Here is a 13,436-nt window from a genome sequence, read left to right as displayed (position 1 = left end):
TTAAGGTTAATTGAAAGTGGCCTTTCTTGTGAATCATCCATTACACTGAATTATTAATCACCTGCAGGCATTTACAGGCCTTTAAACACTTGGACTTCCTGCAACCGTCCGTGGGAATGCTTTTGCCAATGGAAATATGACTTCCTTTTGGCCACGGAAAAGAGAAACCATGTCTGCTACTGTTTCCAGATTTCCCAGCTCCCAGAGACCCAGTAAGGAGCAAGATCTGAAAACAGGAAGCAGGGCCAGGGCTGCAGCCGACCAGGAGGCCGTTCTGTTATGTGGAGTTGGCCCAGTTGTGGAGTTAGCTGAGTGTGGATGGATGTCATGCCCTGTCAGGAGCCGTCAGGCCAGGCAAGACAGCTGGGGGCTGGGGTCATAACAGCTGAAGGGCTACTATGCAGGGACACGTGACCTTGCTACCTGCCTGGGTTCTGGTCTTGGGATGCGCTGAGAGCTCCAGGAAGCAGGAGGAAGAAGAATGTAAACCATGCCTCCCAAAGGGCTGTATGGACACTGTGTCAGCACAATAATGGCTCCAAAGACATCTATGTCCTAATTCCTGGAACCTGGGAATAGGTTTCCTTACATGGCAAAAGGGACTTTGCAGATGTGATTAAATTAAGGATCTTGAGATGGGGAGATTATCCTGGATTATCTGGGTGGGCCCCATATAATCACAAAAGTCCTTATAAGAGGGACTCAGAGAGATGAGAAAATGCTGCTGCTGGCTTTGAAGATGAAGGAAGGGGCTACTTGCAAACAGCTTCTACAAGGTGGGAAAGGCAACCAAATGGATTTTCCCCCAGCCCCCAGAAGGAATACAGCCCAGAAGACCCATTTTACTTTTCTGCCCTCCAGAATGGTAAGATAATAAATTTGTGGTTTTAACCACAACATTTGTGGTAATTTGTTATAGCAGCAACAGGAAACTAATACAGACATCCAACTCATACCTGAGGGGGAAAATAGGGAAGTTTTTAGGGGACCCAGGCCCCATTTCCTGAGACACCACCACCATTGCCAGCCCAGGGGAAACAGAGGTCAGGACCCCAGGCTCTCCAGACCCTCCAGCCAATATGACTGAGGACAGGTTTGCAGGAGGAGAAAGGCGAGTGGGGAAGTGTCCTGCCCCAATGGGTTCCTAGCAGGGTGTGGGAAAGGAGCAGAGGGAGAGGTGAGGGGTAAAGGGGTGCTGTGTGGCCTTTCCACCACCTCACACCCATCCAGACCCCGGAAAGAAAGTGTTCATGCTTCCTCTGCATACAGAGGCCAAAAGCTCCCAGCCCCCGCCTCTGTGTGAAGGGGACCCAGTTCCCCCATGCACCCCGCTGCAATTGCGTGTCATCCAGGGGTCAGGCTGTGCAGAGCCTCACCCACGCCGAAGGCCTGGGCCGCTTTCCATCTTGTCCACCCCGCCTCCTCCGTCGGGTGATAGGCACAGGTACCACAGGGGTGGGGGCCCAGACTGGGTTCCCCGCCACACACACACACATATTCCTTTTGTCCCCACTTACAGACGCCTGAAGGTCTCAGACGCTCCCACAAGAGTCTTCTGCAGGAAGCTGTGGGGGCGCCGCAAGGGTGCACACACCCCGACAGGGCACACTCAGGGTGGAAGCAGGCGCTGGACCTGTATGGCCCTTACCCGAGCCTCTCCATCAAGGCTGCGGCTACCAGCCTCGACTGGCGCCGCCCCTGTGGTCTAGTAATAATCACTATAATAATAGGGGCTATGGGTGCAGAGGGGACCCAGGCAACGTCGTCCTCGGTCAGACATTCACCGTAATAGGGTTGGCCTGTGCTGCGTCCCTCTCCCTTGGGCCAGTCGCCGTTCTAAGTGTCTCTTACGTCTATTAACCCTAGAGGGAGTACTATTATTAGCCCAGTTGAGGAAAGTGAGCCCAGAGTGTTGAAGTACATTGTCCCAAATGGCGCAGGCGGCGCGTGGGGAGCCGGAGTTGGGACCCAGGTGGTAGGGCTGCAGCATCTGCGTTCTCCCGGCCTCATTATTCTGTCTTCTGAGACCGCGAACCAGAACACTTTCGCGGGCACCATGCGCCCAGGCGGGCAGGCCGGCAGCATCTGGCCCGGGATAGGGCTCCCGGACGAAGCCCTGGGATCGCGGAGGCCCCTTGAAGCAGGGGTCGCAGCGGGTGCTGAACCCCGCAGCCTCAGCCCGCGGAGGAGCTGCAGCAGGTGAGGCGCATCTCTAGACGGGCACGCGCCCAAGCCGCCAGGTGTAACGGGCCAGGTAGCCCTCTATCAGACGAGGGCGGTGAAGGCTTCGGCTCTGTCCTCCGGAAAGGGGTGATCCTCGCACTGCGCCCCGCCCGCAGCCGCAGGGAGCCCCAGGCGCCCGCCCCACTCGGAACCCTGCGGTTTCCGGGAGCCCTGGCTTGGCTCCGCGCCCCTCCTCTGCCTCAGCCAAAGCCAGGGCCAGGCAGGGGCGGAGCTGCAGTCTCCAGGCGCTGGGTCCCTGTCCCCGCCATCCACCGCCTCAGGGCCAGAGTGCGACGAGGGACAGCTCTCGCGCCCGCGCCGGCCTACGGCCCCTCGCCCGGCTTTAACACCGTGGCCCGCGGCAGCCGCGGTAGGCAAGGAGACCCGCAAGACAGAGCCCCAAGCCGCCCCCGACGGCTGGCCGGCCAGAGCAGCCCCATGGCGGGTGAGTGCCCTCGCCTCCCCACGCTCGACCCCAGCGCGGCGCCCGGCCCCTTTGGCCACTTTCCTCCGCACCGCTGGCTCGCGCTGGGGCGTAGCCCCTGCCCTACCCCAGGTTCCGAGCGGGGTGTACTGGAGAATGAGGCCGGCTCCTCGCAAAGAGCTGCAGGTCAGGAGGTGTGGCGGTCTCGCCTTCTCACCACCCCACCCGGTCCAGAGCCCAGAACCCAGAGCCCGGAACCCGCAAGCCCCGCGCCCCCATGTTACACAAAGGAGGCCGTTCTTTGCCCAGCCGGGGCAGCGGGTGGGTGCGTGGGACTCAGCCTCCGACCACTCTCAGAGGGCGCCGGGTGAAGGCTCCCAAGTTGCTGCAAATGTGGGGCTTAGGTGTCAACAGCAAAGGGTCCCTCGGTCTCCGTTTCTCATACTTGCTGCCCCCATCCTCATCCACTACCTCTCCAGCGCCTCCCACCGACTCCGGACTCCCAGAACAGGGTTCACCTTGATAGAGCGTTGAGGGAAGGAGCTGGTTTTGGAGAAAGTTACAGAATTCAAACATAAGTCCAGCCTGTCCGCAGGTTCCAGGACCCCAGATGATAGGGTCCGGAATGCACCCAGATCACCCCTTCCTGGGCTTTGCTTAAGTTCATGGTGCCCACGCCCAGCTCACCCGCAAGCCTGAACGGGACCCCAGGGAAAATGAAGGTTCTGGTAAGAGAAGGCTTCATTTCTACTCAGAGACACAAGGAAGTGGCTCAGTTCAGCCAGAATCCCAAGTCCAGGATCAGGTACTTTCCAAAGGAAACCAGAAGGTGCCGCCCAAGGCCGAGGGACCCCAAGGGAAATGGCTTTTCCGGTGAGACCTAGCAGAGCCCAGCTAGCAGCCCCCCTCAGCGGTCCCAGGAAGCCTGCTTCTGTCTCACTCCTGGGGTCCAAATCAGTTGGGGGGAGGGGGGTGCCGCCCAAATTCTGCCCCCAGCAGGCCAGTGGTGTGAAGGCGCGTGGTTCTCCCAGGCATCACAGTTCTGGTGGTCTCCCGCACCCAGAGCAGGTGGCCCTGGTGATTGGGGGTCTCACTGCGGGGCTGCTGCTACTCCTGTTGATCGTGGTGAGCTGCTGTCTCTGGAAGAGGCTTTGTGCCAAGTTCCCCTATGAGGAGCTGCCGCGGGAGACCACAGCTGCCTCCAGCCTCCAGGGGGACAAGCTCTGCCCGCTACATGCGGGGACCCAGACAAGCAGGTGAGGAAGGATGTGGGGCCCAGAGAGCTCCGGCCTTGCTTAGGGCCCTCCCTGTGGCGTTTCCCTTGAAGTGGGGTGGGCAGGAAAGGTGTGTTTATGGAGCACAACCTCTGCTATTGCCATGCGGGGAGCTATCACAATGAAACCCCAGAATTCTTGCCACAGCCATGAGGCAGGCATTATGAAGCCCATTGTCCAGCTGAGGGAACAGGCTCAGAGGATCTAAGTAGTAAGTGAGAGAACAGGCATTCAAACCCAGGCAGGCTGGCTCCAGAGGCTGTGTTCCTTCTCCAACTCGCCACTGCTGTGGGCAGACAGAGGTGTTGGCTCTGGTTGTGTGTGTGGGGGGGGAAGGGGGGTTCAGGGGGGCTAGTGTGGAGCCAGAAAATGGTATTCTTGCCTCCTCCTGGCTCCCACTGGTTTTTCTTCCTCCAGCCCCTGGCACTCAACCCATCTGGGCTGAGTGCTCTGAGCCACATGATCCACTTGCCACCTATATGTTGTCTCTTTGCCTCTGGACAGGCCACTGGGTGTGCCATTTGTTGTGCCCCCTTCCCTCCAAAGCCGAGACTGGGTGCCCCTGCACAGCAGAGAGTGGGCCCAGGTGCCACAGGGCCCCTGCTTAGCCCCGGAGCTCCTGCCCCACACCACTGGCAGCAACCTTGGTGAGTGTGCCCACCAGGGCCTGCCCAGGGCTCAGGGCCTGCTTAAGCCAGGGAAGACCCATCTATTTTCACAAGCCTGACTCCAGAACACAGCCTGGATGGGCCCAGGGATGCCAGAACTGGCCAGTAACCACTCTTTCCAGGTACTTCGGGTTACCAAGTGCCTGCTGTACCCCAGCGCAGGCCAGATACGGCCTCATGTGCCATTTTGAAGTTAGACTTCACCACGCCTCTTTGGAAAGAGGGGCTGTCACCCCATTTGATACATTCATCAACTGAGGCTCGGAAGGTTAACCATGCCTTGCCCAAGGTCACAGAGGCAATAAGCAAAAGATCTGAAGAATGCAGCCCTGGTGTTTGCGGGTACAGAACCTGTGCTGGGTCCAGGATGATGGGCGGGCTGATCCACAGGGCAGAATGGCAGGAGGTGGGTGCACAGCTTTCTGTCCACCTCTTTATTCTGAAGCCCTCCCAAGCGACCTTCCCAGGTACCACCCAGTCATCAGCTCGGCCCTTCTAATTCGAAGAGGAAGAAAAGAGGCAATATTTTATCACTGAAATATTCTCTAAACACCACAGAAAGGGGTCATCCAGGTGCTGGGTGCTGTGACACACCACACTCACACCCCAAGTAACCCCTGCCCACTGAAGATTGGGGTTGACCACAGGGGACAGGAGTTGAGTGAATACTGCGGCCTCTGCTGGGCCCCAGAGAGGGATGGATGTATGATACCCTAAGGCCTGGATGTATGATGCCCTAAGTGCTGAGAAGGACTCTTAGAGGAACTGCACTAGAGAAGGGCTGTGTTTAGTCTGGAGACGAGAGTGGGGTGGATATGGTCTGGAAAGGCCTTGTTGAGGCTCAACTAAAAAGGGATGGGCCAGAGGGGGGGGGGTGAAGCAGAGAGCTTCCTGCCCCCAGGCCTCTACCATCCTCTGGCCTGCCAGACCTCCCAGCCCCTGTGTTGTAGGAAATATGTGCATGGTGGGGACCATCAACCCAGAGCTGTACAAGTTCCCAGAGGACAAGAGTGAGACCGACGTCCCCGAGGGCTGCCGGGGACGGCTGTGGTTCTCTGTGGAGTACCAGCAGGAGGCCGAGCGGCTGCTGGTCGGCCTGATCAAGGCACAGTGGCTACAAGCCCCCTCAGAGACCTGCCGCCCCCTGGTGAAGCTCCACCTGCTGCCAGATGAGCGGCGCTTCCTCCAGTCAAAGACCAAACGCAAAACCGCCAACCCACAGTTTGACGAACACTTCATCTTCCAGGTATGGCCTCTGAAGCAAGCAGGGTCTGGGAAGGGGTAGGCATTGTGCAGGAGAGCCTCCAGCCTCCTGTGCTAGCCAGGACCCTGCAGCCCCCAGAAGCCCCATGCCATGGGCTCTGCTTTACCTCGCCTGCCAGGTCAGGATCTATCAGAGCCCTGAACTCCAATGGCAGGGGCAAGGGAGAAACTTGGAGGGTGAGGGGGCAGAGGATAGGCTCCTCCTACACAGCCTGTCTGGATAGGAGAGAAAAAGAAAGTGCATTATAGAAGCACCTACTAAGTGCCAGGCCCTGGCCCTTGGGATGTGGAGGAAGCACCCCAAAGCCCTGGAGCACTGTGGGGTTTCTGGCAAGGTTATCCCAGTGGGTGAGACCGCCCCCCCCCAGCTTCTTGGAGTGGGGTTAGGAACTTGCCTATTCTGTCAGAAGCTGACACAGGACCCAAGAATCATCCTGGGCAGGTGGGACCTTTGCTGCATGGTGGGCCAGCTGGTACAGGGTCTGGAGATACAGAAGCTATCGGGGCACTGAGCCAAGCTCACAGTTACCTGGGAACCTGAGCAGGTGACTGGGGGCCCTTATGGGAAACCAACCATCAAGAGCTGCCCAGAGGCACTGGACAAACATTTTTAAGAGCTGGGCAGTGGGCAGGCTGACAAGGGAAGGCGAGACAATCGACATCCGGGAAGAGTGTGATTGCAGAGGCCAGAGCCCTGATTCTTGCCTTCTTCTGGGGCTGAGAGCTGAGAAGAGAGGTGGTGCGGGGCCCAGACCCTGGCCATCCTGCTGGGCCAAGGCTGTGAGAATCCACAGGTGAACCCTGCTCTTGTTGAGACATCAAGACCCAGTTGCGCAGGCTGGCTGACGTCATGCTCACATACTTATTTTTCTCCACTCGTTTTCTTCACTGTCCCGTCCCTGCCTTAACTTGATCCTGGCCTCTCTGTGCTTTAAGGGAGAAGGGAAAGGAGAGGAAGAAGAGAAGAGAATCAATATTTACTGACCACCTGCCATAGGTCATGCACTGTGATTGGGGTTTTACAACCCAGAGAGTAAGAGCCATTGCCCCATTTCTCAGGGAGGGTGGGGTGGTGTGCCCAACTCAGATACCATGTTTCCCCGAAAATAAGACCCAGCCAGACCATCAGCTCTATGTGTCTTTTGAAGCAAAAATTAATATAAGACCCGGTCTTATTTTAATATAAAACCAGGTCTTATGTAATACAATATAAGACCGGATATAATATAATATGATATAATTAGTATAATATAATATAACTATCGGGTCTTATATTAACTTTTGCTCCAAAAGACACATTAGAGCTGATGGTCTGGCTAGGTCTTATTTTCGGAGAAACATGGTAGCAGAGACAGGCAGTTTCCCTAGGCTCCAGCGCGGGACTTCTCACACCTCCACGAGCAGGCATATTAGTGGGCAGTCCTGTGAAACAGTAGATTCCACTTCATGGGTCTGGAGTGAGGCCCAACGTTCTGAATTTCAAACAAGGATTCTGCTGGTCCTGTCCCAGTCTGCATGGCAAGGCTTTGGGTCACAGTCCCACCTCCCAGGGGTACCAGCCCCGCTGCTATGAAGGGTCCTCAATGATGCCTGGATTTAGGGTGTGCAGGTCCCTGGTGGAGACACCCCTCACCACGAGCTCCTATGTCCAGAACAATGTCCCACACTATCCCATCTCTTGTCCCCACACCTGACCCCAGCCCAACCCTCATCTCCCCCAGGTGTCAAGCAAAAGCATCAGTCAGATGGTGCTGAGGTTCTCCGTGTACCACGTGGACAGGCAAAGGAAGCATCAGCTCCTGGGCCAGGTGCTCTTCCCCCTGAAGAACGAGATCCTGGCAGGTGACTGTCCACGCATTATCTGGAGAGACCTGGAGGCAGAAAGCCTGGAGGTAAAGGTCAAGGTCACCAGAAAAATGCCACCAAGGGTCAGACTACCGTGAGCAGTCAACAGGTGTGGCCCAGGACCTGTTGGCCCATCAGCCCTCAGCAAACTGCCCACCACCTCTACAGGGTGACTCGGGGTGGTGGGCCTGAGTGGAGCTGCAGGAATGAAGGGGGGATGGTGTGGAACCAGTCCTGGGCAGGGAGGGACCACCTGAGGTTCTTTTCCCTGGAGGTCAGATTGCCTGGAGCAACTTGAAAAACCCATGTTTGGATCCCCGTCCAGATCAGACAGCTGTGAAAGGCAACACCCCAAATGAACCTCAAGGAAAATGTTTACCCGCTTCCCCCAACCCCCAGGAAAGACCCTGGGACTCACAATAGGCTTCGGAGTTCCCCAGATCTGGGTGTGAATCTTCAACTCTGGTCTTCACTGCAGTGTGATCTCTAGCAGGTCCCTTCAACTCTCCAGACCTTAGTGTCCCCACCTGTAAAGTGGCAGGTGGCGAAAAGGAGGGAGTGTGGGTACGACATATAGGTCCCGTGCCTGACTACTGGGAGGAAGGAGACAGACCCTGGGGCACCTCCAGCACTTTCCAGTGTGACAGAGTGCCTTCCTCTCGGCCTCTCTAGCCTCCCTCGGAGTTTGGCGACCTCCAGTTCTGCCTCAGCTACAATGACTGCCTGAGCCGGCTGACAGTAGTCGTGCTGAGAGCCAAGGGCCTCCAGCTGCAGGAGGACAGGACTTTTGTCAGTAAGCTTTCCTCCTGGGCCAGGGCCAGCCCTGTGAGCTTGGGGCCCGGCACTGGAGTCTGACCCTCACCCTTGGCCATCCAGTTTCTGCCTGCACACTGTCCATGGCAGAGCGCTGTAATCTGAGCCACGCTCTCCCTCTGTGGACATTGTGGTATGAGAAACCACTTCTTTATGTTGAATCCAAGGCTGCATTCCCTTGACCTCCAGCAAGACCTCCAAGGCCCCTAAGACCAAGTCAGGCCCTCCCAAGGCAGCACCTGGGCTCCTTGAAATGTGCTGCCCACCTCCAGCCCTGCCCTTCTGTGAGGGGGTCCAGTTCCTCCAAGGAAAGGCCCGAGGCCCCCTGCCCCCAGGGAGGGCTGCCCTGCACACGGGCATGACACTCTGCTGGAAGAAGAGGCACCCCAGGGCAGCAGGCTGGGTAGTGCTCTGCTTCCTCCAGCCTCCTAGGACCCAGCCGCTGGAGGAGCCGAGGCCCTGCACTATCTCACCCACCTGTCCTGCCCCTTGTGGGCCCCCAGCAAGGTGGTGGTTGTCAGCCACCTCTGTGCCTGCATCTCAGTCACCATAAGCAAGCTGGCGTTCAACCTTCCACTGCAGATCCAAGACCCATCTGAGCCCTCCCCCCAAAACTTGGCTCTCTGAAGGAGAAAGTGTTTAAGGGGCCCCAGGGGGCCTGAGCACCCAGCAGGCAGGACACCTCCCACGCAACCCTGTCCTGATGGGAGGGACAGATGTGTGGTGCCAGGCTGTGGTAAACAAGGGCTAGTCGAGCTGTGGGTAGTTCAGGAAGCAGAGAGGAAGGAAGAGGAAGGGAGCTGAGCGTTTCCTCGTCCCTAAAGCGGTACACTAATGAACCCGGTTTCCTCTTATCACGCCCTCTGGCTGCAGCGGCTGTGAGTAATGGGGTCCCGGCACCCGGGTGGGCATGTGCCCCCAGCCACCCTTCCCACGAGCCAGAGGCTGGACCCCTGCCTGCCTCGCCCAGTCTCCAGTCTGCACTTGCCCCTCAGGTGTGTTTGTCAAAGTGTCCCTGATGAACCACAACAAGTTTGTCAAGTGCAAGAGGACTTCGGCTGTGCTGGGCTCTGTCAACCCTGTGTACAACGAGACCTTCAGCTTCAAGGCCGAGCCCACCGAGCTGGACACTGCCAGCCTCTGCCTGACAGTGATGCAGACCACCGAAGGGGACAGTAAGGCTGCTTTCCACCCGCATGCTGGTGGGGCAACAGGCAAAGGAGGGGCTGCGGAGCATTCAGGCCGTGTGTACACTCAAAGGAAGCTGTATAGTTTCTGTTCTCTGTCTCAGGAAACTAGCGCTCAGAGAGGCTGAGACACTTGCCCAAGGACACAGAGCTCGCTAGTGAGAGAGCTGGGATACATATCCAGCTTTATTCCAGTTTGATTTTCTGTGGCACCCTAGAAAGAGGATGGCCTCTGCCACCAGCTCCTGGGGCAAATCAGTGTGGCCAAGTGACCTGATGTCATGTGTCACTGTGTGCCCTGCATTGCCTCATGCCTTCAGACAAGCCTTTAGGTCCTGGGTGAGGTTCAGGGTGGATGACAGAGTGGATCTGTCCCAGCCAGATCTCCACACTGCCTCCAACCCCAATGTCCACTGCCACTGTCTGGGGAAGCAGAGCCGGCTGGTCTCATGGACCAGAGCTTAAGACCCTTCTCCATTGTGACAGATGGTGGGTAGAAATTGTGTTGAATGTTCCCCTTGAATGTATAAGGAGCTGATGGAAGAGGGCTTCTTTCTAGAGGCGTCTCTTTCTCCCTCAGCTCTCTGACCCCTAAAGGGCAAGATGTCCACCTGGGCTTCCTTCCCTGCCATCTGCAGTTTCAGTACCTCTTTGGAGGCCATCAGCTCTGTGTTTAAAGAGGGTGGGGGCTGGCTACTTCCTTGGAGGGCAGGAGTGAATGGTGGAGGGGGGCAGGGCGACGCATGCCTGGGGTGGTGTGGCTTCTGTGCCTCTTTGCCCAGAGTAACAGTGCTTTCTGTCCCTGCAGAGAGCCACCAGGTGGGCCGGGTGGTGGTGGGCCCCTACATGTACGCCCGCGGCAAAGAACTGGAGCACTGGACGGACATGCTTAGCAAGCCCAAGGAGCTGGTGAAGTGCTGGCACGCCCTTTGCCACGCCGCAGAGTCCTGACTCGGGCAGGGACCTCGGTCAGCCTCAGTAGCCGGCTCTCCCACCACCATGCGTGACAGCCAAAGGCCTGCATGCTTCTTCCAGAACCTCACTGGGCTGCTAAGCCAGCCAGCCCATGCCAGGGGGACTTGAGTGCTGATGTACAGGAGAGAAAAGGGGCAAGAGCCCTGGCCTGCGTCAGCAGTGTGGCCGCTCCCCAGGCTGAGGGACCCTCCCAATTCACTCTGTCTTTACCCACGGGGCTGCCTCGGCTTGCAATCCTGGCTCCTGGTCATCACAGTCCCAATTTGCCTGGCATTCAGAAGAAATGGTCCGTTTAGCGATAGCATGGCTGTGTCTGCTGAATGGAGGTGCAAGGGAAACTCGGGTTTCACCATCTTGGAAAGCTGATGACGTGTTGATGCTAAAGCTGCAGTTTTTCGGCTATGGTTTCTCTGCCTTCTTCCTAGCGGAGAGAAAAATTGCCCTGGGGGACATAAGAGGAGGGGGAACCACCTCCCCCAGCACTTATTTCTGTTGGTCCACAATAAACAGCACCATCTCAGAATGGGGTTCTGTGTGGAGGTGTGGGACAGTCCCAGGGTGTCTGGGCCACATGGCGTTCCTACAGCTCAGGACAGAAAGCTCCCGGGGATGGGGATTCCCTGCCTGCAGGGCTTGTGGGAGAATGCTGTGAGCAGCCCGCCCGGCACCCAGGTTCTCGGCATCAGCTCTCTGTGCCAGCTTCGGGGGGGGGGGGGGGGCGCATCCATGTGTTAGGTCTCTCCCTGCAGCTATGACAAATCCTGCCTCCATGCCATGCCAAGTCTCGCCCACAGCCTGCCCTCCCGGAGCCTGCACCTCACCCTCCCTGCTCGTTCCTGTGGTCTCCCTGGTTATGCCGTTCTTCTCCTGGGGCACACACTTTCGACAGAAAGTGGTGAAAATCCATGGCCAAAACGTAGCCTATGGAGCCGAGAGCTTTGCCTGTAAACCTAGCAGTTCCATTATGATTATTGTGCAGTGGTAGGTGTAGGTGTAAAATTCATTAAAGTGGAAGCTCCCACAAACCATGGTCTTCAACCACCATGAAGTTGTACTCTAGGTAATGAGCAGCCATTTCACTTGTCACTCTTAACAGCCAGTTTGCATTTTCACCCTAATGCTGTTGAACTTGCAGCGTCAACACATTGTTATTGTATAACTAGAACAAAAGTTTAAACCGGCATCATCTCTTTTCTTGTGCAGTGAAGCAACTTCAGCAAAAGAAAGTAGTGAACCTTGTACTCAGTTTCTGCCTCTTTCACCTGACTTCCAGTCTCAGGCCGTGCACTAATACAAGCTTTCCCTCGCAGTGGTCCGTGCAGACAGAATATCTGTCTGTGCATTCTCTCACTTATTTCACGTGCACATGTTCAAGGTAGTCCATACTCCAGCCATTTTTAATTAGTGTCGTAGCTCACACATAACGAGTTCTCTATATGTTTTCATAGCAGGTTACCTAGGGTCCTGATACAGTAGCTGCCAACCACCACCACATTTCAAGGCGAGACTCATGCCTATCGGTGGCCTTTCCAGGGCCACTTGGAAAAGCTGGAAAGCATCCCTTTCGCAGGACAGAGTGGACTGGTGTGTCCGACTCACAGCTGATAAAACTCAGTGGCAAAAGACTGGCAGGCTCTCTGCTCTGATGGGGAGGAAGAAGGGGGTGCTGTGTTGGGGTGGCCCCCGTCTACAAATGGTCAGCCCAAAACATAAACAGTGCTCTTTACAGACCAGAGAGAGCCAGCCTGGATTGTCTCAGATACTGTCCACAAGGTGACCCTACCAGAAAGAAGCCCTTGGCATTTCCATACAACATCTTAGAATCAGCTTGTCGATTTCCACACCAAAAAAGTACTAGGATTTAAATGTATCTCACTGAGTGTATAGACCAGTTTAACTGTATCTCACTCAGTGTATAGACCAGTTTGGGGGCCACATGACGCTTGCAATATTCAATCTTTGATCCATTACCATGGTGTATCCCTCCATTTGGTTAAGTCTCTTGCAAGTTTGATTAGAACTGTTTTGTGGTTTTCAGTGTTCTTGCACATCTTTCATTGGATTTATTCTTAGGTGTTTTTATGTGTTTATTGCTAGTATACAGGGATTATATTGATATTTTTGTATGTTGGTATCATATCTAGTGAGTGGCCTTGCTAAAGTCACTTAAATTGTAGTAGTTTGTCAGTAGATTCTTTGTATTTTCTTTGTATGTATTCATGACATCTGCAAATGATAGTTTTATTTCTTCCTTTGCAATCTTCATGCCTTCTTTATCTCTTGCCAAATTGTTGTGGCTGGGCGATTGGGCCAAGAAAAAGAGATGAAAGTCATCCAGATTGTAAAGGAAGAAGTAAAACTATATTTGCAGATGACATGTTCTTATATGTAGAAAACCCTAAGGAATCTACAAAAATCTATTAAAGCTAATACACAAGTTCAGCAAAGTTGCAGGATAGAAGGTTGATACTGAAATTGCATTGGGTAGGGCCCCCAGCAGAATGCTGACTGCAGTGGTGATACTGGGTGTACCTGTCTCCTTCTCAATCTTGGGGACGGGCAGAGCTTTCAATATTCACTATTAAATATGATGTTTGCTATAGGACTTTTAATGTACTCATGATCATGTATTCTCAATTTGTTAAAAGTTTTTTATCATAAACAGTGTTAGATTTTATCAAATACTTTTTCTGCATCTTTCAAGATAATCATATTTTTCTCCTTTATTCTTTTAATGTGATGAATTATATTGATTGATTTTTGA

At 55.2% G+C, this 13,436-nt stretch overlaps 1 protein-coding gene across 4 annotated transcripts; it reads left to right on the top strand.

Moving 5' to 3' along the window:
• The first annotated feature begins 2,498 nt into the window (after positions 1-2,498).
• On the top strand, positions 2,499-11,409 carry SYT15B (synaptotagmin 15B). 4 transcript variants are annotated; one of them, XM_019716116.3, is made up of 8 exons: positions 2,499-2,668; positions 3,711-3,903; positions 4,426-4,568; positions 5,540-5,835; positions 7,574-7,744; positions 8,370-8,490; positions 9,506-9,685; positions 10,506-11,409. In XM_019716116.3, the coding sequence occupies exons 1-8, from the start codon at positions 2,662-2,664 to the stop codon at positions 10,646-10,648; spliced, it is 1,254 nt and encodes a 417-aa protein (XP_019571675.2). In that variant the 5' UTR covers positions 2,499-2,661; the 3' UTR covers positions 10,649-11,409. The 4 variants fall into 4 exon arrangements, with proteins under 4 accessions (XP_019571675.2, XP_088648247.1, XP_088648248.1 ...); XM_088792121.1 differs by having other exon boundaries at positions 2,573-2,668; positions 3,403-3,903; XM_088792122.1 differs by lacking the exon at positions 10,506-11,409 and having other exon boundaries at positions 2,573-2,668; positions 3,403-3,903; positions 9,384-9,679.
• Positions 11,410-13,436: the final 2,027 nt, after the last annotated feature.

The sequence above is a fragment of the Rhinolophus sinicus genome, chromosome 15 (assembly GCF_057876585.1).
Source record: "Rhinolophus sinicus isolate RSI-liver-muscle chromosome 15, RSI-T2T, whole genome shotgun sequence".
NCBI lineage: Eukaryota > Metazoa > Chordata > Mammalia > Chiroptera > Rhinolophidae > Rhinolophus > Rhinolophus sinicus.
Note: the sequence above shows the minus strand (reverse complement) of the source record. Positions and strands in the feature narration are given on the sequence as shown.